The sequence below is a fragment of the Podarcis raffonei genome, chromosome 1 (genome assembly GCF_027172205.1).
Source record: "Podarcis raffonei isolate rPodRaf1 chromosome 1, rPodRaf1.pri, whole genome shotgun sequence".
Classification (NCBI taxonomy): Eukaryota; Metazoa; Chordata; class Lepidosauria; order Squamata; family Lacertidae; genus Podarcis; species Podarcis raffonei.
In genome coordinates, this window is record NC_070602.1 from 89,940,309 (window position 1) to 89,968,182 (window position 27,874).

The 27,874-nt window shown below is 42.8% G+C and overlaps 2 protein-coding genes across 3 annotated transcripts in view; one reads left to right on the forward strand and one right to left on the reverse strand.

Moving 5' to 3' along the window:
- EPB41L5 (erythrocyte membrane protein band 4.1 like 5) overlaps positions 1-27,612 on the forward strand; it is an 84,909-nt gene extending 57,297 nt beyond the window's left edge. Inside the window, exon 25 of the mRNA XM_053403062.1 lies at positions 26,247-27,612. Within this exon, the coding sequence (XP_053259037.1) occupies positions 26,247-26,286 (40 nt within the window). The 3' untranslated portion in view covers positions 26,287-27,612. The remainder of the gene's footprint in view (positions 1-26,246) is intronic.
- Positions 682-20,254, reverse strand: LOC128420978 (ras guanine nucleotide exchange factor F-like). Of its 2 annotated transcripts, XM_053403100.1 has the most exons (8): positions 20,093-20,254; positions 12,544-12,770; positions 11,033-11,112; positions 8,432-8,510; positions 7,156-7,202; positions 4,867-4,987; positions 3,124-3,304; positions 682-2,241 (listed from the first exon to the last, which is right to left on the reverse strand). In XM_053403100.1, the coding sequence occupies exons 2-8, from the start codon at positions 12,704-12,706 to the stop codon at positions 1,545-1,547; spliced, it is 1,368 nt and encodes a 455-aa protein (XP_053259075.1). In that variant the 5' UTR covers positions 12,707-12,770; positions 20,093-20,254; the 3' UTR covers positions 682-1,544. The 2 variants fall into 2 exon arrangements, with proteins under 2 accessions (XP_053259075.1, XP_053259084.1); XM_053403109.1 differs by lacking the exon at positions 20,093-20,254 and having other exon boundaries at positions 12,544-13,188.
- Positions 27,613-27,874: the final 262 nt, after the last annotated feature.

A 27,874-nucleotide genomic window follows, 5' to 3' on the forward strand; every position in this document is an offset into this window, starting at 1 on the left:
AGCAAAGTACTGTGATAGTCTCAAACAAGCACCAGAATTGGTTTTCAGCATAATATTCAGTTACTATAGAATCATAGAATTGTAGAGTTGGAAGGGACCACAAGGGTCATGCAGTCCAACCCCTTGCAATGCAGAAACATATATACCCCAGTGTGGGGCTCAAAGCCCCAGCTGTGGCATGCACATACCCCTTCTGCAATTGGTTTTGAAAAAAGCTAGGGAGAAATTATCTCATTTCCCCACCTAAACTCCAAGTAGATCACATCTTCCAATAGACTGGCAGAAGGGGTGGGGACACCCTCCTCCCACCCAAAGCCTAGCTACTGGGGAAGGATGGAGTGAGTGTATGCACATCTGTGCACTCTGCCCATTAACCCTTCCCTGGCTGAGGGAGAAGCCTGCTTATCTTAACTACAGGGGATTTAAGTTAATTTTGGTTCTTTTTCTATGAGTCTATAGAGATGATGGGGTGATGTAGGTACAAGTGGTATGGCAAATCAGCTAAGAACTAAGTTGTCCACTGGTTTAAACATGCCCTTATGTACACCTCTAAAGCAGTGCTTCCAAAACATTTCCTCATGGACCACTTGAAGGTTGCTGAGAGTCTTGGTAGACTGATTAAGGGTTTTTGTGCCTGTTGTAGCAACTGTAATGTGCTAGGCTGGCTGCAGTATGATTTTTAATTGTATTTTTATTGTTCCTTTTGTTTTCTCTATATTGTATTCCAATTCAAATGCCATAGATTTCAAATTATAATTCAGTAAGAATACAATATAAGGCATTAAAAAAACAATTAAAAATCAACACGACTATTGATGTTCCATCTTCAACTACAAATCCAGAGCCATGCTGAAGACCACCATGGGCCACAATTTGAGCAGCTCTGCTCTATATAAATAAAATAATTAGCTGTAGGAACAAGCAGCAGGTTTACTGGACGCTTTTTCTGCATTCACACTGATTACTGCTTAATCCAAGTAAAGGTAAAGGGACCCCTGACCATTAGGTCCAGTCGTGACCGACTCTGGGGTTGCGGCGCTCATCTCGCTTTATTGGCCGAGGGAGCCGGCGTACAGCTTCCAGGTCATGTGGCCAGCATGACTAAGCCGCTGCTGGCGAACCAGAGCAGTGCACGGAAACGCCGTTTACCTTCCCACCGGAGCGGTACCTATTTATCTACTTGCACTTTGACATGCTTTTGAACTGCTAGGTGGGCAGGAGCAGGGACCGAGGAACGGGAGCTCACCCCATCGTGGGGATTAGAACCGCCGACCTTCTGATTGGCAAGTCCTAGGCTCTGTGGTTTAACCCACAGTGCCACCCGCGTCCCTGCTTAATCCAAGTATGCGGGCCTAAACCAATTCATTGAAAATAGCAGCATGGTTTATTTCCCTGAGTGAGTGGCTCCATGAAGTGGTAACGCTGTCATTCTCAAATACTTAGATACTTCATATTCACATGACATTTTGGTTTCATGACAAAATGGGTAAAATACAACAGGGTGTATTTTTGTTCTCACTCCTTAGTATGTGTATATGCACTATTTAAATTTTGTCTAGCTCCATTTGCCAAAATGAAATTGAAGAGGAACTTGACAAAGGTTTACCTCCAATAAGCAGCAGCACAGCAGAAGACTCACTAATGTCCATGGAGGCAGAAGACTCACAAATGTCCACAGAGGCAGGTGTCAGATCAATGAAACTTGCATTTTCCTCTGTAAAGTCCTGTTCTCTTGGTAGGTTTAGGTAGGATGTTCTCTCTCTCTCGGACAATATGCATGCTTTCTCATTTACACTCAGTTCTGAACTTGAAGTGGTTTGGCGTGAGCAAAATCCTGGCTCCTCCTGAGACAGGTAAAAGGTTTTCATTTCAATTTCAGTGCTACCGTCATTGCTGAATGTTTGGTATGAGGGCTCCTGGTGAATATACTCACAGAAACAGGCATGCTGCTTAGAGATGGCCAGTAGCTTTGAACAACCCATTTCCTTCTGATGCAAATAGCTGAGTGACTTCCTTGAAGAACCAGCAATCCCTTGGAAGCCATATCCAATCCCCAACATGCAGTGAAAAGCTTTGGATGAAGATTCTGTTGTCCTAGCCAGTTGTTTCCACATCTGAGATGGAAAATGGTATTTCCACAGAATACTGCTTGACCTGGTATTAGCAATTCCTCCGCCAAAGAGCAGCATGGAATCTTCAAATATTAAAGCTGAGTGTCCCACCACTTTAGGAGGCCCGTGACTAAACACAAGCACAACAGAGAACAAGGAACACAGATCAGTAATGTTTATGCTGATGAAAATGAGGTAGGATTTTGATTTCTGTTTGGTCAGCACTATACAGCATCATTAATTACATAATATAGAGGGAACTGCACTGAATGAAGGTAACTGAATGTATAATGCTCCCTAAATTGACTGTTACGGATCATTATGCAATAATTCTTGGTCAGCCCAAGTTGAATATACTTTCTTTTAAAAAGTACGAACATTTGTGAAACTGCCCTAATTTTAAAAAGGTACCTCCTCAGAAAGTCTTGGCCTGATTCTGACAGAAATGTGTAGCTCAGTATATAAATGTAATCCTCCCTTATCACAGCATTGTAGTTTTGCATATCAGGGCCTGACTTCCCACAGCAGCCTCTTCCAGAACAGGAGACCTTGCCCAAGAAATGCATTAGAAATGCCTTCTGCTTTTCAACAGCGTTCTTTGGATCACAGAGAATGTGATTACAATGATGTGAACATGTGCATTATTAAAGCATGAGTTCAACAGCTTATAAGCAGAGGTGGGGATCTTTTGACCCTCTGGATGTTGCTAGACTACAACTCCCACCATCCCCAATGAACTGGACACACTAGATGGGGCTGATGGGGGTTGGGAGTCCCACAACATCCAGAGCACCACACATTCCCTACCCCACGTTAGAAAGGGAACCAACTTGCTGTTCCACAAAGTACAAATGCAGCATAATCCTCATCCCTCAGAGGCAGCCGTCATAGCTGCCTAGCTCCCTGAGACACACATATTTTTAACCTTTCTAATTTTTGGGTAGTTTTATCTACTCCTTCTCAAACTACAGCTTGCTGAAACTGCTGGTGAATAGCTCTCAAAAGATTTTACCTCGTTCTGATACTAGACCAGTTGGCAGCCATGAAATCCCACTTCCAGAAGTCTTTTTGTTCACTCAGACCCATCAGCCCTCCAAACAAGTACATGTTGTTGCCATGAACCACAGCTGAGTGGCCATGTCGAGGACCTGGGCTACCACCGTAAGATACAGCTGGTGTCCACTGTTTTTTATCTGAAGGAAGAAGATTACAGTCCATTTCTGTTTCAGCATAGGGGCAGGGAACCTTGTTCAGCCCAACATCTACATTCACTTCTGGGGCTTGCATGCCAGTGGGGTAGGACCAGAGACAAAAATCAACAGATGTTACTAAAGGCTGTGCACAGCTCCCCAGATCCAAATCATTTCAGGTGGTGAGCTGATGTTTAATAAGGGTTTGCAAAAACCTAACTAAACATACGGTTGGAAGGGGAGCAGGGGAAGAAGCTGTGTCTTGTCCCCTTTCTCAATGGAGAGCAGGAGGGTTTAATCCTGCAAAGTACTCCTTCACAAGTGCCTTTACAACAGGAATACAAAGTTAAGAGGTTCCTACATATACGCCATCCTCCTTCAAGGCATGCAAATGACATCCTGTTGCCGTTACACATTCCAGACAGGCATAAGCATTTGAGGAGGGCATGTGTGGAACAGGGCTCTTAGAGGTGTGGCCTGGGAAGAATCTAGAGGACCAGGTAGAGAGGCTTGAAAGGTCATATTTGTGTTGGGATACTGCCAGGGAGATAAAGTCCATCATGACTCCACGTCGTCTCCGGACGTCCATCAATCTCCCGTAGACACGCAGTATCAGCAATTAGCGACACGAGCTCCAGAAATAGATTGCCACATTCCTGGGCTGATGCACGCTCTATCAGCAGAATTCACACAGCGAAAGATGCACAGCAGGAGAGCATTTTTCCAAGTTTATTCAGCGTTGGTCAGAACAAAGAAAAACATGACTGCCTGCTTGCGTGTTCAGGCAAAGAGAGAAACGAAAGCAATAGAAAACATAAACATCCTGTGAACAGGAAATACGCAGACTCTGTGACTCACATAGCCTGCTCCCTTTTAAGGTGGAACGGAAATATCCTAACAATTTGGTCCATAAGCTTGAAGTTCCTCCATTCCTGGTTTAATTCAATACCCAGATAAACATGGAGCCGAAGCCAGCTACAGGATTGCATTTTCATTCTGGATGTTTCAAAAGGGTTTTGTATCATAACCACCAGCCACTTCAGTAGGGTTAGGGAGCAGGATCCAAAATTCCCCTACCCACTGCTGGCCACTTTGACAGAACTGTCCACCTGCCAGTCACATGACATCAGGGGATTGAGTTTCAAAGGAAGAACCCAAAGTACACTCTTAAATTCAAGCTGTGGCTGCAAAGAATCAAATGAATTTCTAGCTGTTTCCTTTCTAACTAATTGGGTGGTTGCTAAATTTGAAACACACACACACAAAATACCACTTTGACAGGTGGGTAGGGTGACAGAAAAAGTGCAAAATTCTACCAGCAGCTGGAAAGCAACAATTGGAAGTGCACATAGAGTGCACTACCAATTATTCATTTTCAAGATGGCCCTGCAGGTTTACCTGTCTGTCCCATGGCTGATGCCTTATGACACCAAGTGATGGCTGCAGTTTGGGCCAAATCACACCACAGCCCAAAGAGGATGCCTGATAAGCCTAATAAGGACACAAGCCAGAGGTTCCTCACTGCTGGGTTGCAGTAACATGCCTACAGAGAAAGCTCAACTTACTTAGACATAAAGTCCAGAATTCTTGAGAAGCACCCTTAAGGTCAACGTATCCGCCATACATGTACATGATTCCTTTGTAGACGACAGCACTGTGGCCCTTCCGATTAACTGGAGCCGTTCCCTGCAGAGAGGATAGTAATGAAATAACTACCATTAACAGTTGTTGCCATCACATCTATCCAAGCAGACACCCTCCTTACTGCTTCCACTTAAAAATGCATTCACACTGGCCTTGTAAAACACCAGTAACTGACACCTTTATGAACATCAGTACAGTGGTACCTCAGGTTACAGACACTTCAGGTTACAGACACCTCTAACCCAGAAATGGTACTCAGGTTAAGAACTTTGCTTCACGATGAGAACAGAAATCGTGCAGCGGCAGCGGGAGGCCCCATTAGCTAAAGCGCTTCAGGTTAAGAACAGTTTCAGGTTAAGAACGGACCTGCAGAATGAATTATGTTCTTAACCCGAGGTACCACTGAGCATTTCTGTTCGTACAACCACTTGATGGGTATGGGACAGGGGCTTGTTCTCAGTTGAAGGAGTAGAAAAAAAGCAATGAACAGCCATGAGAGTTACTCATATTCCATTGCACTGCATAAGCAAGCATGGTGGTGCCTCTGGAAAGGGCATATTTTCCAAACATTTCTACCATGGAAGGCAGAGTTAGTTACATGGTCACTCTACTCCAGAATCACCTACTACTATAAAAATTAGGTAACAGAAAATTCAAGTCCAGAATGAGCAGTAGGAGCACTTCTAATAATAAATCGCTAGTGCAATGAAGTGCAAGAAATGTATTGTGTCCACGCAATGTTTCCACCAGAAGAAACCATCCTAACTATAGAGAAGGGCATCATCTAGGAAAATAAACCCCACTCAGAAAAGGATGGATTAGCGAATAGTGCATGGGGGAGGGAGAGAGAAGGGGGGGAACCTTCATGTTAAAAGTGGCAATTACATCATAGTTGAGGCTGTGCCTCAGGCAACAACCCTCAGAACACGTCAGGTTTGTTTGAATAGTGAGTCTCCAAAGTGCTTTCCCCCTGAAAAAAGTGATAATACAGCACTGTTTGCAAAGTTGGTTAGGACGAAGTGTGTCTGATGGAGGATGAAAGCAGCCTGGAAGCTCTTTACAACATAGAAATAAAGCTCTGGTACAGTTTCACAGGAGAAAAAGTTGGAAAGGCAAGGCTGCCTCTGTTCACCCTTTGACTAAGCCCCTTGCATCACTACTACTGCTGCTTAGGAGGGAAGGTAGTTCAAAACTTGAAGGAACAAGTACAGGCTGCCCCCACCACACAAGACCTTGATCCTTGATGTTAAGAGCTGCCTGAACCTAAGCTCTTGGTTGTGTGTGCTTGCCTTCATGAAGTGTGGCAGCCTACACTTCCCTAGTGCCCCATGCTTCCAAATGGTATGCCTGGTTTTCACCAAAATATTCTTTAGTACCTATATACATGAAGAAACCCTGGTATTTATTAATGAAAAATTATATAGCTACCCTTTAACATTATCTGGGCAGTTCATAATCTATAATTAATAAACCATAAGTAATTTGGTATAGAGAGCACTTATAAATGTGCTACATATTATAACCAAAGAAACACTCATGGGTTGTGTCCAACTGTGTTGCTCAGCTGGCAGTAAAGTCAGTAGAATGGGGAAGGAAGCCATTTTCAGCTGTCCCCCCCCCCCCCAGTACAGTGGTACCTCGGGTTAAGAACTTAATTCGCTCCGGAGGTTCATTCTTAACCTGAAACTGTTCTTAACCTGAGGTACCACTTTAGCTAATGAGGCCTCCCGCTGCCACCGCAGCACGATTTCTGTTCTCATCCTGAAGCAAAGTTCTTAACCTGAGGTACTATTTCTGGGTTAGCGGAGTCTGTAACCTGAAGCATCGAGGTACCACTGTAATATGCTCCAGTGTGCTGGGGGACCCTTCAAAGCAGATTTTGAAGGGTGCCAGAGGCTGCAGGGGATGAAAGCTGCTGGAAATTTCTTCCTTCCCTGTATTGACAAAGGCCAAGTGATACACCACTCCTATTTTAAGATCCAAAAATATACATGCTATATAGATGATTTAAGAATATAGAGGAAATAAGGATCCCTCCCCTTACAGTGAAAAAGTGATACCAACAGCATAAAATTACTCTGCTGCTGCATTTCCCTGGATGAACCCAGTCTGGAACAGTTTTCAGAACATATTCCTAAGCAAGCTGTTGGATCAACAAAGCAACATGTTTCATGTATGATTCACACATTTCTGTTTTCCAAATTTCTTACCTCACTCTCCCCTGCTGTGAGTTGGCGCTCCATCCACTTAGCTGAATCTGCAGTTTCAATAAAATATCAGTTACAATACTAACCACAAGAGGGTACTCCTGCTCTATTTGTAATGTCATGCAAGGCCCATTGAACTGTGGAGATGGGAACCAAGAAAGTTGTTCAGTTCTCCTTAACAGCAACTAAGGTAGCTTTCATCTGTCATAAATATCGCCCCAAAGTAGCATCTCAACAGTGTTTGTCAGAAGTGACACTGGCAAAAAATAAGAAGTACCCATGCCTCAGTGTCTTGCATATTTAATGCTACAGGTTCAATCCTAGGTATATTCAGTTATTTTTTTTAAAAAAATCTGATATCATGGCAAAAAGAGACCTGGGGGAGCCACTTTGAACCAGGATAGACAATATTGGATGGGACAAACCACTGATCAGACTCAGCTTCCTATGGTCAAAAAATACAACCATATTTATTGTCCCCAATCCAAAGAAGATGATGAATGTACTGTTGTTATGATGTTACAGTATTGGCTGGTAAGGCTTTGTGTCCCCACCCACCATCCTTGGGAATATGCAGAAGATCTCATCTTGCTTTCTCATGAGGCCTGAACCTAAGAAATGTTTTGCATGCACTATAGCAAAAGAGCAGACCCCTGGTTCTCAGCCACAAGCCAACTATATCTCTTCTGTAATGTTTGAAAAGTATTAGTATGCCATTAAATTGGCTTGAGGCTTCTGGCTGCAATTCATGGTTCCCAGGAACTGAATCCCTGCCAACTATACAGAAAAGACATGATCAACAAATGAAAGAATGCTAGGACTGCCCTGGCCCTAATACTCAGTGTTCTGTCACAAATATATAGCTGAATTACTAAATTTGTGTTTAGTGAAACATTGATTCCAACACAAAGGTAGTTAAGTGGATTTCTCAACCTCCTCCTACTCCTGTACTTTTGCTGGGTAGTTTTGCTGTGAATAATCCTATAGTGAATGAGACACGGGGAAAGCTGCTTGTTAAATAGCCTGGTGTTTCTTTTTCTATAGATACGTTTACTTGAAATGTTAAAACATTCTATAGTTCAAATGGATTGAATATTGATCTTACTGGAACTTGACTGGAAATCTGATGCTTCAAGCAAGCTCAGGCAGATATAATGGCAAACAAGGCATGTCAAAAGATTCTCACCTGTCTACTCCACCCAAACAGGCTGCCCTACCTACGTAGTTATCAAATCTATATGCAATCCTGTTTAAAGATGTTGCCTGTCTAGTTCCATACCAGTGTCATACATCCAAAGAGGATTCTTTCTCAGTGTGAAAGCAGAATCCACCATTCCACCAAAGATATAGAGGATACCCTGAAAGTAAAATAATGATTTCTTGTAAAACATACTTGTATCTTCCAAAGTCAAATGCAATCAAGTGAATTCATTGTAAATTTCAAATCACAATCTAAGCTGCACTCCAGCAACAGACATATGGAAGGAGTAATGGTCCCATGCACCATGCTCTACACATACATACATACAAACACACACACACACACACACACACCCCGCAAAGAAGCTAAAACCATACTCCAGTCTGGCCTGCAATGAATCCTCAGAAGTGAATGTTGCATGTTTCAATGGAGAGAGGCGCAGAATGGGCTGTGCCAACTTTTGTGATTGCAAGCACACTTAAATATTGAACACACAGAATTAAATCCAAAAGACTTGCTTACTAAGGCAGATCCCTATAGCCACTTCAGGTGGATAGTACTGTGTTCACAAACATTTATTACAATATTTTTTGACAATGAACCTTTCTGCAAGGTGTTAAAGCCTACAGCCAGAATGAAGAACCCTTTTCAGCCCAAGGCTACATTCCCTCGTGAGCAACTTTTGGGGACCATGTGCCAGTGGTGATGAGAGGGCAAAGACAGTGGGGCAATGGATTTGACAGGAGGGCTACATTGCTGTAATGCAAAATGCCAGGCAAGCAAGAGGCATTATCATGGGGAAAAGAAAGTCAGGGCGCGGAGCAGTGCCAGTGAGGGGAGAGGGCTAAGAGAGTTTAAGTGCCAGATAAAAAAGGTAAGGGGACCCCTGACCATTAGGTCCAGTCGTGACCAACTCTGGGGTTACGGCGCTCATCTCGCTTTTTTGGCCGAGGGAGCCGGCGTACAGCTTCCGGGTCATGTGGCCAGCATGACTAAGTAAGTGCCAGATAGAGTGGCCCAAATGTGAGTTTCCTCATGCTTGGCCTGTAGGAATGACAAAAATATTTTAAATACACTATTGTCGGGGGTATCTATAATGTCTACTGAACAAATAATAATTTCGAGGCACATCTTTTAAGGGGGCTGTGCAAATTGATTTGTGGGACATATACTTGGGGCTGATTTGAAATGTTATGTTACCTCCACAGAGGCTGCAGAAACGCATCAGGTGTAACATTTAAAATGGGTAGTGTCAGCAGTCACAAAGATAACTGAGGAACATGGCAGATGCTGCACATACTAAGCTGACACACAAGATAAGATGTTTTTAAAGTGTCTGCTTGCCAGCCAGAGCACCACATAGATGTGCTTTTTGACAGCTTCCACATAGGCCAGCTGTAAGGTTTCTAATATTTAAATCAACCCTAGTAGGTAAAAATAAATTGAATAACGTTACTGAAAGGAATGTCCTCCTACAGCTGACTGGCTGTTTCATTGTCATTCCCTCTCAACGAAACAATTGTCACTAACAGAGAACAATATGCCAAAAAAAGCCACCTGCAAAAAAACCATGGTACTCTGTTCCTTATTTCACCTAAAAGGAGAACAGCAAACTATCATCTTACTCCAATAATAACGCTACCCACTCACTAATTTAGTTAAAGAAAAACAACAACAATACATATGTTTGCAAGTGTGTGTTTGTTCAATCACACTTTGTATTTATAGGTTTATGTCTCAAAAATGTAATCAGTGAAAGGAGGCCCTCAAAGAACACAGTAGCAGAACCTCTCTCTAGGAAAGAAGGGCTGTTCCCTCCCCTTCTAGAGTTCTTTCTGCTAACAACAGTTACCTGACCTGTAGGAACACAAGTGTTACACATACCCAGCAGTTTCTTGGGGGTGGGGGTGGATATTTTTGCTGCTGCAGGAAGAAGAGAATAGAGATTCTTACCCTGAAGCAGAAGTCTGAGCCTACCAGGAAACTAAACTACAGAACAGCACCAGCCACACAGACTATAATGGGGAAATGACAGGTAGAATCTAGACACATATAAAAAACGCTGTGGAAATGCTTTTTTAAGAAGTGTTTTGAAAAATATATTGAATTTGCCATAAGCTCACCATCTAGTGTCACATTTGTATAATGCACTTAAAATACACTTAAAACATTATATTTGCAGCTGTATAGCTGAGTCCACAGTAGCAAAGAAGAACTAGTTATTGTATTGTACAGGACTAAATCAATTCAAACCATAAAGAAGGCTGATCGCCGAAGAATTGATGCTTTTGAATTATGGTGCTGGAGGAGACTCTTGAGAGTCCCATGGACTGCAAGAAGGTCAAACCTATCCATTCTTAAGGAAATCAGCCCTGAGTGCTCACTGGAAGGACAGATCCTGAAGCTGAGGCTCCAATACTTTGACCACCTCATGAGAAGAGAAGACTCCCTGGAAAAGACCCTGATGTTGGGAAAGATGGAGGGCACAAGAAGAAGGGGACAACAGAGGACGAGATGGTTGGACAGTGTTCTCGAAGCTACAAACATGAGTCTGACCAAACTGCGGGAGGCAGTGGAAGACAGGAGTGCCTGGCGTGCTCTGGTCCATGGGGTCACGAAGAGTTGGACACGACTAAATGACTAAACAACGACAACAACAACAAATCAATTCAAACTTGCCTGATAATCCACCATTGTGTGCTCCTCCAGTTCTTCAGGGCCATCTTCTGAGTTTTCCAGTCTCTCCCATTCATTATTCTCTAGAAAGTGTTTTGATTAAGATTGTCAAGGTGTGAAAGGGACCCATGAAATCACCTAACCTGTCTTTCTCCCAACATGGAGCAGTTATTTATATCAAGCTCTGTTAAAATTCCACAGAGATTAAGCAAGTAAAACATGGACTGTCATCCTCTGTGATGCATTGAAGTGGATACCTGTGGGTCCCTGTGTATTAGAAAAACAAGGCAAGAGCTTCAGCTCTATGCACAAGTTTCACAATGGCCAGTCTGCAGCGCTGGAAAATACTGGCTTCATCTGCTTGCACTAGTCTCCAACAAGACTTGTCTATTAAAAAGGGTGCATGTTATTGGACAAATGCAATCTCCGTTTGCATTTTATTGAGTCTCTCAAACAGTTGCTGGCCACAGACAAAACACATGGCTGAGGCAGAAAATGCACATCAGAAATATGGGCTGCCACCAAAAACAGTCACCACTTACGGGTACCAAGTTTCATCCTTTCCCTCCATAACCATAGTTTAACTTGCTTAGCATGAGAATGCAGTGAGACTTCCTGCCCCTCCAGTGTCAGCTGATGTAGAACAGCAGCAAGGAAATGCATGTATTTTACTATATGTTATAGAGGCAGCGTGGACTGGACATATGACATTTTGGCAGCAGCTTGATTTTTGATAATGTGTAATGTGTAATTAAACCCCGTATTTATCCCATGGCCTAGTACCCTGTGACTTGATATAAACTCAGCATTCTCCTAGTTTCTGAAATGGTAATGACATAAAAGCTGTTGCACTGGATCACAGAAGAGAAACAGCAATGGTTTCTGAACAGGTATGTTCACTTTTCCTTATCAACACAGGAAACCAAGGGTATGATTTACCAGAAAAACAAAAACATTTGCCTGCAAGTGCCTCAGGTAGTCATCATAATACTTCTACATTATTTTTATTTTCATATGTGGAAAAGGTTTGTGTTAGCTTTCCATAAAGGTGGGCTTGAATGAAGAATCCACATAACGATCATTATTATTATTGTAATCTTGTTAGGGTGATAAAGTTTATTCATTAATCTTACTTTGTTTACTTGGATTGGGGGGGCAGGAATCTGCTATAGAAAGAATCTGGTGGAAATTTCATCAGGTTGTCTTGGGATAATTGTTACCACCAGAAGAAAAACAGGTTTGTGTGAATACAGCATGTAGATTTGGTTTAGTCAGTGGCATAATGATACATGTAACTACAATATATTACTTTTAGACAACATCTGAAGGCAGCTCTCTATAGGAAAGTTTTTAATGTTTGATGTTTTACTGTGTTTTTATAATTTGTTGGAGCAACCCAGTCAAATGGGTAGGATACAAATAAAACTTTTTATTATTATTAAAATAATAATAATAATAATAATAATAATAATAATTATTATTATTATTATTATTTGGTGAACAGGAAAACTTACCTATCTTGTATCGCCAGAAATCATTCAAGCTAGTATTTTGCCGTCCACCATAAACATAAAGAAACCCCCTGCAGATGCAGCAGGCATGCTTGAATCGGTCACATGGAGAAGATTTGCTCTGTGGTACTGGCTTCCATGAATACTCTTCTGTTTTTCTTTTCATCCCTGGGTTAGCTGGAAGGCATACCCATGTCAAAAAGATTTCTCCAGAGTGTCACAGTCCTAACCTGAATACAGGAAGAGAAAGTCAAGAAAACAAAGATGGTTGATGGAACATACTAGAATGCTAGAACTTCCAGAAATGACCAAAATGTTGCTAGGTTCAAACTGGTTATCTAAGGGTTTTATGATATAAGTTAACTCATGCACCATGATGCACTGTGAGTCTCAGATCTGTAGACTTACACTGGCTTTACTGAAACTTCTCTCATTGATTAAATAAAATAAAAACAACTCTGTCCAGGAGCCAAACATTAAAGACAGTTCTACAACAATGGAAACAATTCTTATTATTTGAGCCTGCTGAAGTAGAGAAGTTACTACAGAGAGACGTGCCTCCACAGATTCATTAATGTTTTGATGATGATTCTATTATTTGCAACAGAAGTACAAACTCAAAGAGGAAAATGGGTAATGTGACAAGAACAGCAGCACTCCAAAGTTTGTTAAATATTATAGTTTATTGTCATAACAAAAAAAATAAAATTATATTTTTCAGAAAGGAAAGGAAATAGAGGAGATTTTGACAGTGAAAGTTCAACGTAATAATCAAGAAATGTGTGAAAGGGGACTCAGAGGGAACAGAATTAAGAAATATTGAACAGACAAGGTGCAAGGACAGGGCAGTCCTAACCATATCTAACTCAGAAGTAAGTCCAACTGAATTAAATGGGGCTTACTTCCAGGCAAGCTGGGTTAGGACTGCATCCTAGATTAGGAGAGAAAGCACTTTGACTTAGTAGAGACAGAGCAGATAAATAGAGAAATATATAGTCAAGAAATAAATAGTTTGAATTCATCAAGAATTACTGGTACTACTTTTCTGATTTGAAAAACAAACAAAACCTTACACTGTTTGCTCAAAGGATAATACACTGCACAAAATCATCCTGTAAAACCAGTTTTTGGCTTCCATTTTGGCAAAGCAACAGTGGCCAAGAATGTTCTAATCACATAAACCTTTGGATAATTTTAGGTTCTTTGCTATAATAATTAGTCACTGTATGCTGGATCTCTTACCATCCCCTGGGCACTGCGAGTTTGGCTATATACCTAGTCAAATGTGTTAACATGTGGTTAGCTTTGCTGCCCAAATTGGAACTGAAACTTCTAGTTAGTAGTCAAACTCTCTAGACATGCCATTTAATACCACAGTGGATTTCTTATGTTAGCATACACAAATAATCAGTAAGTATACTTTCCTTTCTGAGAGAGTTGGCTCCTAGAAAGATTCGAACCACTTTGTGAAGTTTGCTGGGGCTGAAGTCCCTTCATTTGAAAGGGGGCCCAAGTTGATTGGCATTGCCATTCAAATGGTGTGCATGTCTTATGATCAGCTATGTAGGGTGGGGCTGCCCCATTGTTAGATAATCCACTTGCTATGTTCAAGAAAAGAACACATCCTTCTTTTACTAATTAGATACCTGCTAACAAATAAACTTTTGGCTTCTATAGGAATAGACCACAGCACAGTGGTACGGCACACACTTTGCATATAGAAGGTTTCAGGATTCAGTCCCTGACATCTCCAGAAAATAATGATGATGATACATGTTATGTGAAAACACTTTGCTAAGATCCCAGACAGCACTGCAAACCAGAATAGAAAATATTGGACGAAGTAGACCATATCCCGTAATGGTTCAATGCAGCAATCTATGTTCCTACAGGCAGCCCCATGTAGAGTATATTACAGTAATCAAGTCTGGATGTACCAAGCACATATAACATAACCAAGGCCAAAGCTGCTTTGTGCAGATAAATTCACAGGTGGTAAAAGGATGTCAAGAAATAAAGGAGCACCACTCTGATGGGGGGGGGGGGAGGAATCCACAGACTGGGACACAACCTAAAGTGTTTTGCTCAGGGAATGTTTGGAAAATATTCAACATGGGTCAGCTCATTTCAGGGCTGCAATACATGTAATGCCCAATAGTTCCAGTGATGAGACAACATAGGAAGTAGAAAGACTGTAGTTGCACAAATAAATTTCCAACTTGTTTCTTCTCTTAAGGAGAACTCTTTATCATTGCTAAGGTAGAACTACCCAAAGCGACAGTAAATAACTGAGTATAGTATAAGTATATCAGTTTCCTCTCTGTTTGCTTCTAAGGTTGCTACACCTAACACCAAGATGATTGCCAATCAAAAATCAAGCCCTATATTATTTATTTAAGACTATTACGTAGCAGTTCCACTGGTTAACACTGCATTTCTAGATCCACTGCAAACTGCTGGTTTTACTCTATAAAAAGCCTTAAATGGTTTTTGTGACCAGGTAGTTTGAAAGAAGGGACGCGGGTGGCGCTGTGGGTAAAAGCCTCAGCGCCTAGGGCTTGCCGATCGAAAGGTCGGCGGTTCGAATCCCCGTAGCGGGGTGCGCTCCCGCTGCTCGGTCCCAGCGCCTGCCAACCTAGCAGTTCGTTTTTGTTTTTTTTAATAATAATATTTTATTAAATTTAACAATAAGGAAAAACATCACCAAACAAAGGACAATAAAAGCACAAAACCAAGATTTCACAATACCTAAAATACCTAAAATACAAACATTTAACCTAAAAAAGAAAAAAGAAAAAAGTAAGAAAAAAAGAGAAAAAAAACACCAGTCAACACACAGAAGTAAAATAAGAAAAAACACAAGTCACTCTTTTCTAATTATTCAACATTGATTAACTTATTTTCCTGACTTCCTCACGTCTCCCTTTTTTGTATCCCTTTTTGACAGTTGGTTCAGCAAATTCATATCCTACCACTTTGTCCTTAAGTATCCTACCTCCCAAATTTATAATTTCAAACTTTCACTCTCATCACTAAAACCCCTTCATTTCATTTCAATGTCATCAGCATTCATACATTTTACACTGCTTCTGTAAATAAATTTTAAATTTCCTCCAATCTTCTTCCACCAACTCTTCTCCCTGGTCTCGGATTCTGCCAGTCATCTCAGCCATTTCCATATAGTCGATTACTTGCATCTGCCATTCTTCCAAGGTGGGTAATTCTTGTGTCTTCCAATGCTTTGCAATGAGTATTCTTGCTGCTGCTGTAGCGTACATAAAAAAAGTTCTATCCTTCTTTGGCACCAATTGGCCGACTATGCCCAGGAGAAAGGCCTCTGGTTTCTTCACAAAAGTGTATTTGAATATCTTTTTCAATTCATTATAAACCATCTCCCAGAAAGCCTTGATCCTCGGGCACGTCCACCAAAGGTGAAAGAATGTGCCTTCAATTTCTTTACATTTCCAACATTTATTATCGGGCAAATGGTAAATTTTTGCAAGCTTGACTGGGGTCATGTACCACCTGTACGTCATTTTCATAATATTCTCTCTTAAGGCATTACATGCCGTAAATTTAATCCCAGTGGTCCACAACTGCTCCCAGTCAGCAAACATAATATTGTGTCCTATATCTTGTGCCCATTTAATCATGGCAGATTTTACCGTTTCTTCCTCAGTACTCCATTTCAACAGCAAATTATACATTCTTGACAATATCTTAGCATTGGGTTCTAGCAATTCTGTTTCCAACTTTGATTTTTCCACCTGGAAACCAATTTTTCTGTCTTGATTATAAACCTCTCTTATTTGAAAATAATGTAACCAGTCTCGCACCTTCCCTTTAAGCTTCTCATAACTCAACCTAGCAGTTCGAAAGCACCCCCGGGTGCAAGTAGATAAATAGGGACCGCTTACTGGCGGGAAGGTAAACGGCGTTTCCGTGCGCTGCGCTGGCTCGCCAGATGCAGCTTTGTCACGCTGGCCACGTGACCCGGAAGTGTCTCCGGACAGCGCTGGCCCCTGGCCTCTTAAGTGAGATGGGCGCACAACCCCAGAGTCTGTCAAGACTGGCCCGTACAGGCAGGGGTACCTTTACCTTTAGTTTGAAAGAATCCTTGTATGAACTGCATGAACCTGCCCATGCCTTAACAACAGCATCTGAGGCCCTGCTTGTTGGCCCTTCTTTCATTGGTAGGCAGTGATTCAATCTGAAGTCGTTTGTAATCAGAGAACAGAGATCTTTATAGAGAGATTGCAATAAGATACTTAACATTAAGGACAAAAGTCACCACAGTGGTTACATTACTATTGCTCATATAGCACCATCAATGTACATGGCACCTTGCATCACAGACAAAAATTGATACGTGCCTGCCACCAAGGACCTAACCATATAAATCAGATATTGGAGAAAAGAACAGAGCAAGGGGAAGAGAAAGAGAAAGAGAAAGGAGAAAGCCTGAATGTGAGAAAACACACATATAAATTGTTAGGAGCAGTGTTCAAAACTCCCATTGTTCTAGGCACATTTTGTGACATGAAATTTCATTAGTGTGAGCAGTTTGAGCTCTGGGCGCAGTACTTGCCTAAGATTTCAGATTAAAACTGCAGAGTGGAAGGAAAGGAGGACCTTTTTCTGTCTCCCCACTTCCAGCTACTCTCTAAAGCAGCGGTCAGCAACCTTTTTCAGCTGTGGGCTGGTCTACCATCCCTCAGACCATGTGGTGGGCCAGACTATTTTTTTTTGGGGGGGGGAGGATGAACGAATTCCTATGCCCCACAAATAACCCAGAGATGCATTTTAAATAGGACACATTCTGCTCATGTAAAAACATGCTGATTCCCGTACTGTCCATGGGCCAGATTGAGAAGGCAATTGGGCCGCATCCGGCCCATGGGCCTTAGGTTGCCTACCCCTGCTCTAAAGGCTGGAGAAGAGACCCTTTTAAGAATATTAGGGGGTGAGCCGGGGAAGGACTAGACCACGTGAAAAATGAACATATTTTAGCTGCAGTTTATTCATTTTCAGCTTTGTATTTTTGTTATAAAAAAGTGCACCTAGACATTCTGTTGTTGCACCCATAATCTAGGTTTAAGGTGCTATTTAGCTCCTAGCTTTCACTCTCAGTTTCTAACACTGGTCAGGAATTAGGACTCCTCTAAGTACAGGGGAAAGCTTGACAAGCTCTGGAAGTCTGGACCAAGCATCATTAAGTGAGAGCAGAGCCAAGAGAAACAGAGCTTAAGTTGTCATCCCCTGATGTACCTATACTACAAGACTGCCGAAGCAGCTAATTTTCCAAGCAGATCCTAGCAAGGTAGCCCTATCAATTCCACTCCTTCCTGCTCTGTAACAATGTTGGCACCCAGAAACAGAGTGGCTACAGAAGAGGGCCCCCTCCCCAAGATTGGACAGGGAAGTATGAACAAGAATTCACAGAAAAAGAACCATGCCTAACCCTAAGGGGAGCAGGTGTGGGGACTGGATGTGGCCCTCCAGACCTCTCTATTTGACTCTCAGGAATCTCCTAGACCCTGCCCTTCACCAGTCCTGCTCTAAGCTCATCTCAAGTGCTGTTGCCTGGCTGAAATGCATCCTTCAACCATAACAATGTCTCTTGCTTGCATGGATGGAGAGATTTGTGTGGGTGTGTAGATGTGTAGAAACTTTCAACTTCTACATAGTTGCAATGTAGCCTACTCTACAAAGGTAAGAGTCACATCTGTTGCTACACCCCCATTTGCCTCTGGGGGTGCCCTACAAGCAGCTCCCAGGTGGCTACCCATGAGGGAATACTGAAAAAGGTATCCACCTCTGCTCTAAGCATTAGACCAACCAGTGAGGTAGCTGAAAAGCCTATACAGACAGATTTAACCTCTTACCTGCTTCGCTGTTCCTTCCTGCATTGTTTGTGTGTGTCAAAGGTATGTGGCATTTCAAAAATACAGTTCAGAAATTATATGCCCTTTAATGTTGCACTGCATACCCAAGTGTCACCTGAGTTTGATCACACTCTCCTGAAATCCCAGTTACCTTGGAAGCCCATGAGCAAAGGAAAGTTGTGAAAGAACCCTAGTTATTTCAAGAAAGCATGCTCTTCCTGGCCCACTGACTTCTACACAAGTGAGCACCAACTGCCAGTGTGAGATAGCGGGCAGCCTTTTAAGTTTGGAAGGAGTTGCATGTCCATTTAGCTATTAATAATCACCAAATGGTCTTGGGCAAGTACTGTTTCTCAGCTTCACAGGCTTATTTAGATAACTGGAAAGCATGCTATGCCACTATAAAGTTCTACAGAATATATTACAAAGCATAGGCTACGATCCTGGCACATTTAAAAGCAGACAACTGTTCTGCATTAGTTAACAGAAAGTGTCAGTCACAGTTTGCAAGTCTACTCTTATGGCACTTTATTTTTGTACTCCTGGCTGTGATGGTTTCAGATTTCCTTCCGATTAATAGGATGTCACTGCCTGTTTCCCAACAGAGAGGCAAGCAGGACACAAAACGCCTGTTTCAAAACCAACAGTGTTGCTCCTCCGCTCTCCTCTCCTTTTCATTAAGGGGAAGAAGGGTGGCTGTAGGCAGTTTGTTAAAAGGGTCTGGCCTGTTCCCTCCTAATGTCCCAGTAACATAAACTAAAACCCGGTGAATGCCCTATGGCCCTGTAGTACAACCCTGAAGCTTTTCCCTCTCCCTCTCCCCATGCCAGGGCTCAGCTGTGGAGCAAAATATGGCAACAACAGAGAAGGGAGTGCATTCCCTCACCAATAAACAACTGTAAGCAGCTGCCACGCAAGTAGGATTGGGGAGGAGGAGCAGATATTGACAGCCAGGAGTTGTGCCTCCTTAGTTAGAAACTGAGCACTGCGTATTCCTTGCAGCCATAAAAGACAAGTCCCAGATGGTTGAACTTGAAACCCATCCTTACAAAGATATGCAAACGGAGAGAATGGGAAATGAAGGGGGTGGGAATTGGAGGACGCCACAGTTTCCATCCCATCTCCCCCCCTTCCTCTCACCCCATATAATAAACACAACAAGCTGGAGGGAACAGGAAGAACAGAGCTCTTTATAAGAGAAATAAAAGTTGCACGCAGCTCTCTCCCCGCCTCCAATTCTTTCTTTTCTCCCTTTAGCTACCTCCTCAAAAACGAGCTGAGGGAGAGGCAGAAAGCCCCACAGACTGAAAGGAGGACATAGGAGACAAGCATTCCTCTCCACAAACCAATATTATTAGACACACACACCGGGGTTGGAGTGAAGGTGGGGAGGGGAGCTCCCTCCCCAGCTGTTAAAAAGGAACAGTCCACCACCACACAACAATGCATTTTTTTTTAACTTCGAGGAGCTGCAGTATCAAACCAAAGTATCACTAGCTGTAGTCATGTATAAATAAGCGCAGGCGAGGAAGCCCGACCAAGCTCTGCCCCCCCACCCCGCCCGCCCCGCGCCCTTTCCTCTGCCCCTAAGGTACCAACATCCCCCCGCAGCCCCCCCTCACAAGACACCCCCTCATCCTTTGCACGCTTTTCCCGTTATAGCTTACGGTACTTGCCGGCGCTCGCCTTGGGCGTTCAGGAAGGCGCGTGCCCGTCAGGGCGCGCGCTCCCGCGAGCAACTGTTGGCCCGAGGTCAGGAGGAAAGGCGTCGCCTCAGCCGCCTCCTTCGGGCCCCTCAGCAGCTTGTGCGGGAAGGAACCGGGGCGGAGAGATACTCATGCTCAAGTTGACTTAGCGCGGATTTATGTTGCGATGTTCAATTCGCTCGCTCTCTCTTTTACACACAGAGAGATAATTCGGAGCATGAAATTTAAAGGGAGGGAAGGAAAGCACACTTCGTGGGGAATATCATGTGCCATTAATAGGACTGACTGACGAGAGAGCCTGCTTTAGGGTCGCGTTTCTAGACCCACCTTACGCCATCAGCCCAGACTGCTCAGGGTGTCTAAACTTTAAAGGAGGGTTGGCTCCTTTAAAACACATGGGGGGGCACACGGGGGCGGGCAATAAGTTTCCTTTTCTGGGAAGAAAGTGCAATCGGGGCAAGTGTGTGTCCTGTTGAACTTCTGAGTACATAGTGTAGGTGACATAGTTGGAGACTTAATTGGGGCTGGGTGGGACGCGGGTGGCGCTGTGGGTTAAACCACAGAGCCTAGGACTTGTCAATCAGAAGGTTGGCGGTTCGAATCCGCAATGGAGCTAGACAAAATTTAAATAGTGCATATACACATACTAAGGAGTGAGAACAAAAATACACCCTGTTGTATTTTACCCATTTTGTCATGAAACCAAAATGTCATGTGAATATGAAGTATCTAAGTATTTGAGAATGACAGCGTTACCACTTCATGGAGCCACTCACTCAGGGAAATAAACCATGCTGCTATTTTCAATGAATTGGTTTAGGCCCGCATACTTGGATTAAGCAGGGACGCGGGTGGCACTGTGGGTTAAACCACAGAGCCTAGGACTTGCCAATCAGAAGGTCGGCGGTTCTAATCCCCACGATGGGGTGAGCTCCCGTTCCTCGGTCCCTGCTCCTGCCCACCTAGCAGTTCGAAAGCACGTCAAAGTGCAAGTAGATAAATAGGTACCGCTCCGGTGGGAAGGTAAACGGTGTTTCCGTGCGCTGCTCTGGTTCGCCAGCAGCGGCTTAGTCATGCTGGCCACATGACCCGGAAGCTGTACGCCGGCCACCTCGGCCAATAAAGCGAGATGAGCGCCGCAACCCCAGAGTCGGCCACGACTGGACCTAATGGTCAGGGGTCCCTTTACCTTTACCTTGTTTGTTTTCAAAAAAGACATTTTTATTGTATTGTATCCTGCCTTCCTGCCAGAGAAAGGAGCAAACTAGGAGCAAATTGCTAGGAGCAAACTAGCAATTCATATACTGTCATAAGGTGTGGGGGGACGGGACGGACCTAAACCTAAGAAATTAATGAATGTCGGAATCTAGCTAATATTTAGGATAGGAAGGGAAAATGCAAGCTGTATAACTGTGCCAGATAAGGAGGCTCATGCAAACCATCCTGGCCAGGCTAGTTAAACACATAGCCTTAAAGAAGAGTCCTGGGCCGTTAAGGGCCATTGGCCGTGCAAAAGAGCTGCCCTCCCCACCCCAGCTCAGAGGAGTTGGCAGAGCAGGAGAATTGGCAGGTTACCAAAGTGATGGAGGGCTGACAGAGAAAAGTGTCTTTACAGGAGGCTTGGGATTTTGGCAAGAGGTGTGCTGGGAAGGAGGAGAAGAACAAAGGTCAGAACTATCTTGGGTGCTGACTGGAGAGGCTGTAACCCAGAGACTGAGTAGCATGGTTGGCTGATCTGGACTCAAGCTGGCTGAAGCTGTGGGAGAAGCAAAGAGAGACTCTCTGGAGATGTAATGCTGTGGGTTTTCTTTCTCTGTGTGTAGATTGAGGTTTATATAGGTGTAAAATAAACCATCTATCTTAAAACACTACAGCCTCTGCCATGCCCCGAATTCACAATGGAAACATGACCCTGGGTGAGTGTTTTGCTACTGCTCAGCAGAGATTGGAGTGGCATGTAACAATACAATTACAGTGGTACCTCGAGTTACAGACGCTTCAGGTTACAGACTCCGCTAACCCAGAAATAGTACCTTGGGTTAAGAACTTTGCTTCAGGATGAGAACAGAAATCACGCAGCGGCAGCGCGGCGGCAGTGGGAGGCCCCTTTAGCTAAAGCAGTACCTCAGATTAAGAACAGTTTCAGGTTAAGAACGGACCTCTGGAACGAATTAAGTGCTTAACCCGAGGTACCACTGTATAATCCCTTAAAACAGAGGTTTTCAACCCTTTTGAGTCCACAGCTCCCTTAACAAACTACATTCTTTCTGCGGCACCCCTGTGGGGCTCAGGAGCCCATTTACTATATGTCACCCCTTGCCTGCAGAGCTGGCAGCCTCTCACCCTTTTTGGAACACCCTCGTGGAGTCTTCCCACAGCCTCCTCTCCTCTCCCCTCTCCTTGAGAGTCCTCTGGGCAGCTGCTACTGCCACCCCTGGTCTCTGAGCTGCCCAGTCCCAGAGAGAGGTGCCTCCCAGAGGCACCATTAGCTTCTGGAGCTCATAGCCAGGGTTGCTGCAATAAACAGCTGTGCAAGCCTTTGGGAGGCAGAGACGCAAGAGGGCATCAGAGGAGGGAGGGAAGGAAGGAAGGAAGGAAGGAAGGAAAGAGGGACAGAGGCCAGTGTTGCCCATGGCACCCTGACCATCATTCAAGGCACCCCAGGGTGCCACAGCACACTGGTTGAAAATCACTGCCTTAAAAGATCAATCATAAAAGCAAAGACAAACAAAACATAGCACAAGCAGCAAGGGAATAGTCAAATGCATTCCAAAATAAGAAAACTAAGTGATATGAGACTGATTTTACTTGCCAGGTTGTATGCAAATGCATAATTTTAAAAGACATATCCTTACAAAATATGTTTCCTACAGGTGAAAGTGGGATGATGCATATCTCCCAATCAGCACCCCTCTTTTAAAAAATATTGAGTTTTTGAAGGTGGGGTAGCTATTGTCAGTTTCCAATAGCAGTTTCCAATGTGTGGAAGATTAGTCCTATAATAAGCTGGGAAAGGATGAGGATCAGAAAACAAGCAAGAAAAGGAAAAAGAGGGACAACTTACAGATTTATAATCAGGGTGTGCTGTAGCCTGACAGTAAGCGCTGATGGTTAACAGCTTCCAGGCTGAGATCTAAAGAACAAAGGGCATCGAAAGCGGGAAGACAGCAAAGTACAAGGTTCTGGAGACTGTGGAGCAATCAGTAGCCTGCTTGCTAAGAAATGACTCCTGTAAGGAAAGTGTTAGCAGCTGTTAGGCTCCTTACTGCAGTCTCTCTACCTAATTGCTGTAGGGAGGCGTCTTTTCCTTAGCCATTTAAGGTTTTCACAGTGGTCATTATATTGACTCCACTGTTAGAGGCAGTAAGTCTCTGAATACCAATATGAGCAGAAGAGTCCCACACATGAGTCTTGCTTGTTTGACTCCCTATAGGATCTTCTTCACATCAAAAACAGACCTTTCCAAACTTTTATTTTACACACAATTTATTCGTCAAGTTCTGTCTTCAATCCAGATTTTAGCTGGGAAAGCTTTTCCTTTTTCTTAAACCCACTTCTCACCCTTCCAGCACTCTATTCATTTCCATGTCCAAAGTGATTTCTTATGCCCTTGCTAGAGTTCCCAACTGGATTATATTGGGGGGGGGGCACCTGCCCTAGAAGTGGAAGAGGGGGGAAACACCAGAACAGGAGTGGGAACTGTACCCTACGTATGTGGGGCAGGGAAGAAGGCGAGGAACAGAGAACAGAACCTCCCCCAAGTCATTCTCTTGAGTTGGGTAGGCAGAAATGAGATCCAAATTCAGACCTTTGTGACTCATCATTGAGCCTACATTGTACCAGAGGTTTTTCTTGTAAAGACTTCTTTCCCTCCAGGCCTTCCCCGATCCATAATACTGAACACTGTTTTTATTTGTTTGAATTAATTGAAATCCTGTTTTTATTGGTTTTTACATGCTGTTATACTGTGATTTTACCAGGTTAGTGTTGTATTCTTGTTTTAATTATATTGTTTATTATTTTTACATTTTATAGCATGTAGAGTTGTGTGTTATTTTTAACCATCAAGCCATTTATAAATTACTGTAAATGAACACATGAATAAAAGTTCACATTAATTGATCCTGAAGCAAATACTGTACTGGACCTAGAAGGTATATTTCAACTAAAAGAGAACTTTTCAAACCCTAGCAATCCTAGGCCAGCTATACCGAGCCCCGTGGATTTTGTCCTTCAAGGCAGGAACTTGACAATTTAAGGCAGTTTATTGAAGTCTTTGCTGTAGTGATCAGGTGCTGACGCTTTCCCTGCAGAGAAAGCATTTGACTGCTTGGGAATTTTCTGTATCACACTCTCTCTCAGCATTCATGCTATCTCTGGACTTAACATAATGGATTTAGTTACGGTATTTCCATCCAGTTCTAAAACTGTCACCATGGAATCTATTTTGGATCTTGTTAAGTTGGCTAGGGACATTAGCCAGGGCTGCCAATCATTTCTTCTGATTCCAGATCTTCTAGTATGTGCAATCTGGCAGACAGCAGATACTAAAGGAGTTAAGATTGGGGAGATTCAAACCCTGGCGTACATGAATGGAAAACACTCACATTCACACTGAGAAGAAACTTGAAAAAGTTCCTTCCAATAGCACTCCCTCATTCCTTACAAAGGACCACCCCGGAATGCCCCCCAATCTTGATTGTTTCAAGAGGTGGTCCCCTATTGCTTAAAGGGGTGACAGCAATAAAGCCCCTCCATGACAGTTGAGTAACGGCAAGTGGCTGGATTTCAACCCATATGTTCAAGTTCCTGTTGTATGCTAATGATGCATTTTTGTTGCTTTCATATCTTTAAATATCTCTGCCAGCCCTGATTAAATGCAATATGAGATGCTGAGAATCTCACTGGCTGTAAAATAAATTGGGATACATCTGTTGCTTCTCTGATTAGCAATTTCAGTTTTATTTTGCGTTTGTGTGAAAAGGTGTTTAACATTTCAAATGACTATATAAAACACTTACAAAGGAAAGGTCCCAAGGTTGTTAATCATATAGTACATTTCCATATGAGAACAGTTTTGGAAAATATCTATCTGCACTTGCCCTGAGTTTATAGAGTGAAATTGGTATCTTGAAAATGAATGGGTCATTTATATTCTTAGAGATCTCCCTGCCCATGTCCCTCAATTTTATTTTAAGAAAATTGATGTTCTGTTTCATAAATCCTTATGGGGACCTGAAAGAACACTACACATTCATTTTAAAATATACAATTCCCAGTGGAACCTGGAAGCTCTTGCCTTCATAACTATCAAGTACCATAGTGCTTTTTAATGCTTTTCTTCTATCTGATGGGGGTGACTGAATGGGCAAAGATAGAAATTTGTCACAATTAACTCCTTTGGAAGAGCTGGCATTACTTAATCTGAATTTCCCTAAGACCCCAAACCTAATGGCTTCTTTGGTTGGCCTGGAAATCAATTAATATTTCCTTAGACGCAGCCCCTTTCCCCACATGGATCTGAAATTGGCCTATCACATGCAACATTAAATCCTTATTTAAAATCAACAATGTTTTAACACTCACAAGGACTTTGCTTCTCCCCCAGGCCTGACTGTGCTTCCACATGAGGGAGGAAACAAGCCAGAAATAAGCTAGTCATGACATGTGACTCTAGGCTTATGATCTGTTTCCGCCAAACAAACCATGAGTAATTTAGTAAGAACAAATCTTGGGTTCCCTTTGTTGTTTGTTTGGAGAGAAGAAAACCACAAACCCTGGTTCACATGTTAGGACAAGCCAAACTCTGGCTTACTTCCTGGTTGCACAGTCAGGCTTCTAGGAAGAGTAAAGTGCTCATGATCATTAAACCACAGCCTATGGTTTAATGTTGTTGCGTGCAGTCCAGCAACTCTTGAAAAACTCAAGAGATTTGTATTTGAAGCATGTCAGTTGTATAGGCTCGATTGGTATCTCTGCTGATTGGATCATATAATGTTAAGAGCTGCTTCAAGCAGAATTGAATTTGCCTCCTAATATGCTATGGCAATATTTACAATTGCAGTGTTGCTTGGTTTCTGAATCATATCCTGAAGTCCCGTACCCATTTTTTTAGGTGTGGTCTGAAAACATTCAGGAAAACCTGGTCCATATGAACCATAGATGTCCTAGGTTTGGGAAGCAGTGGCTCTGCAGATGTTGTTGGATTCTAACACCAAACCCTCCAAGTGCCCCTGTTTTCCAGGGATGTCCCTGATTTAGAGAAGCCGTCCCAGTTTCTGATTTGATCTTGGAATGTTCCACTTTTCCTTAGAATGTCCCTATTTTCATTGGAGAAATGTTGGAGGGTATGTAACACTCTTCATCCCTGGCCATTGGCCATGCTGGCTGTGACTGATGGCAGCTGGAGTCCAAGTTCTGGAGGGACACAGGTTCCCTGAAGGGCAATTTAGGCGCTTTCTAAATATGAACTTTCAGTTCTTTCATATTGAAGAGGATAGTATTTCAGCTTTGGCAGTCCCTTTGCTTTTCTCATATTGAACAATTCTTAAGAAGACAGGTTGTAACTCAGTGGAAAAGAAGTTGCAACAAATGTGAGGTTTCTGATACCTACAATTTAATTTAGCAGAAATATGTTTGCTTTTGAATTATGGTGCTGGAGGAGACTCTTGAGAGTCCCATGGACTGCAAGAAGATAAAACCTACCCATTCTTAAGGAAATCAGCCCTGTGCTCACTGGAAGGACAGATCCTGAAGCTGAGGCTCCAATACTTTGGCCACCTCATGAGAAGAGAAGACTCCCTGGAAAAGACCCTGATGTTGGGAAAGATGGAGGGCACAAGGAGAAGGAGATGACAGAGGACAAGATGGTTGGACAGTGTTCTCGAAGCTACCAGCATGAGTTTGACCAAACTGCGGGAGGCAGTGGAAGACAGGAGTACCTGGAGTGCTCTGGTCCATGAGGTCACGAAGAGTCAGACACGACTAAACGACTAAACAACAACAACATGTTTAAGCACAGAGGCCTATGCATGTTCTGTCTACCCCACACCCTTTCCCCCTTTCCCATTCTTTCTCTCTATTCTGGTTTTTTCATTATCCTACTCTTGAAAATGCATTCCACTTAATTTTCCCATTTTAAAACAAAGGGAAGTTTATAATGATGGCTGATTTCCATTATTTGGATTGCTCTGAAATTTAGCAAGTAAACTAACTTCAGTTGTTTACATGTTATAAATCTGATTCTCTCAAACAAGGCTGAGTGGTTTCAGATTTACTTGGATTTCTGAGTGGATTTACTTAGACCCACCACTCACCCTTTAAAAAAGGTATTGTTGTTGCTTCTACTGGAATGCTGTGAGAAGCATCTCTCAGCTCTGCAAGGATTATCTTGTAGCTGTGGCCTTAGAGCTCTGAGTAATTGAATTTCAGCTCTGAAGTAAAATGAATGTGGAAGACTAAAATGAGATCGCTGCATGAAATTATTTAATCTGTGAGCAATCAAGACAAACTAATCCATTAATCACTCTTGTGTTTACATGCTTCTATAGATGCAATAACTACAAAGGGAAACACTACTGACACCATGTGGGGCTGAAATTAAAGCAGATTACAGTCAGCAACAACAACATAAGAGGCTGTTTTAAAAAAGGAATAAATAATTACTGCCACCTAATTTTTTGTTTTTATTATGGCACAGATATATATCATTCATATCTATTAGTTCCAATGGCTATGAATGGC

Excerpts from the sequence above, each read along its gene's own strand:
- LOC128420978 (XM_053403100.1), bottom strand. The coding sequence starts at position 12,706 with ATGAAAAGAAAAACAGAAGAGTATTCATGGAAGCCAGTACCACAGAGC. Across the intron at positions 7,203-8,431 it reads TCTTTGGATGTATGACACTG|ATTCAGCTAAGTGGATGGAG; the intron begins GTATGGAACTAG and ends TTGAAACTGCAG. Across the intron at positions 3,305-4,866 it reads ATTCTGGACTTTATGTCTAA|ATAAAAAACAGTGGACACCA; the intron begins GTAAGTTGAGCT and ends TTCTTCCTTCAG.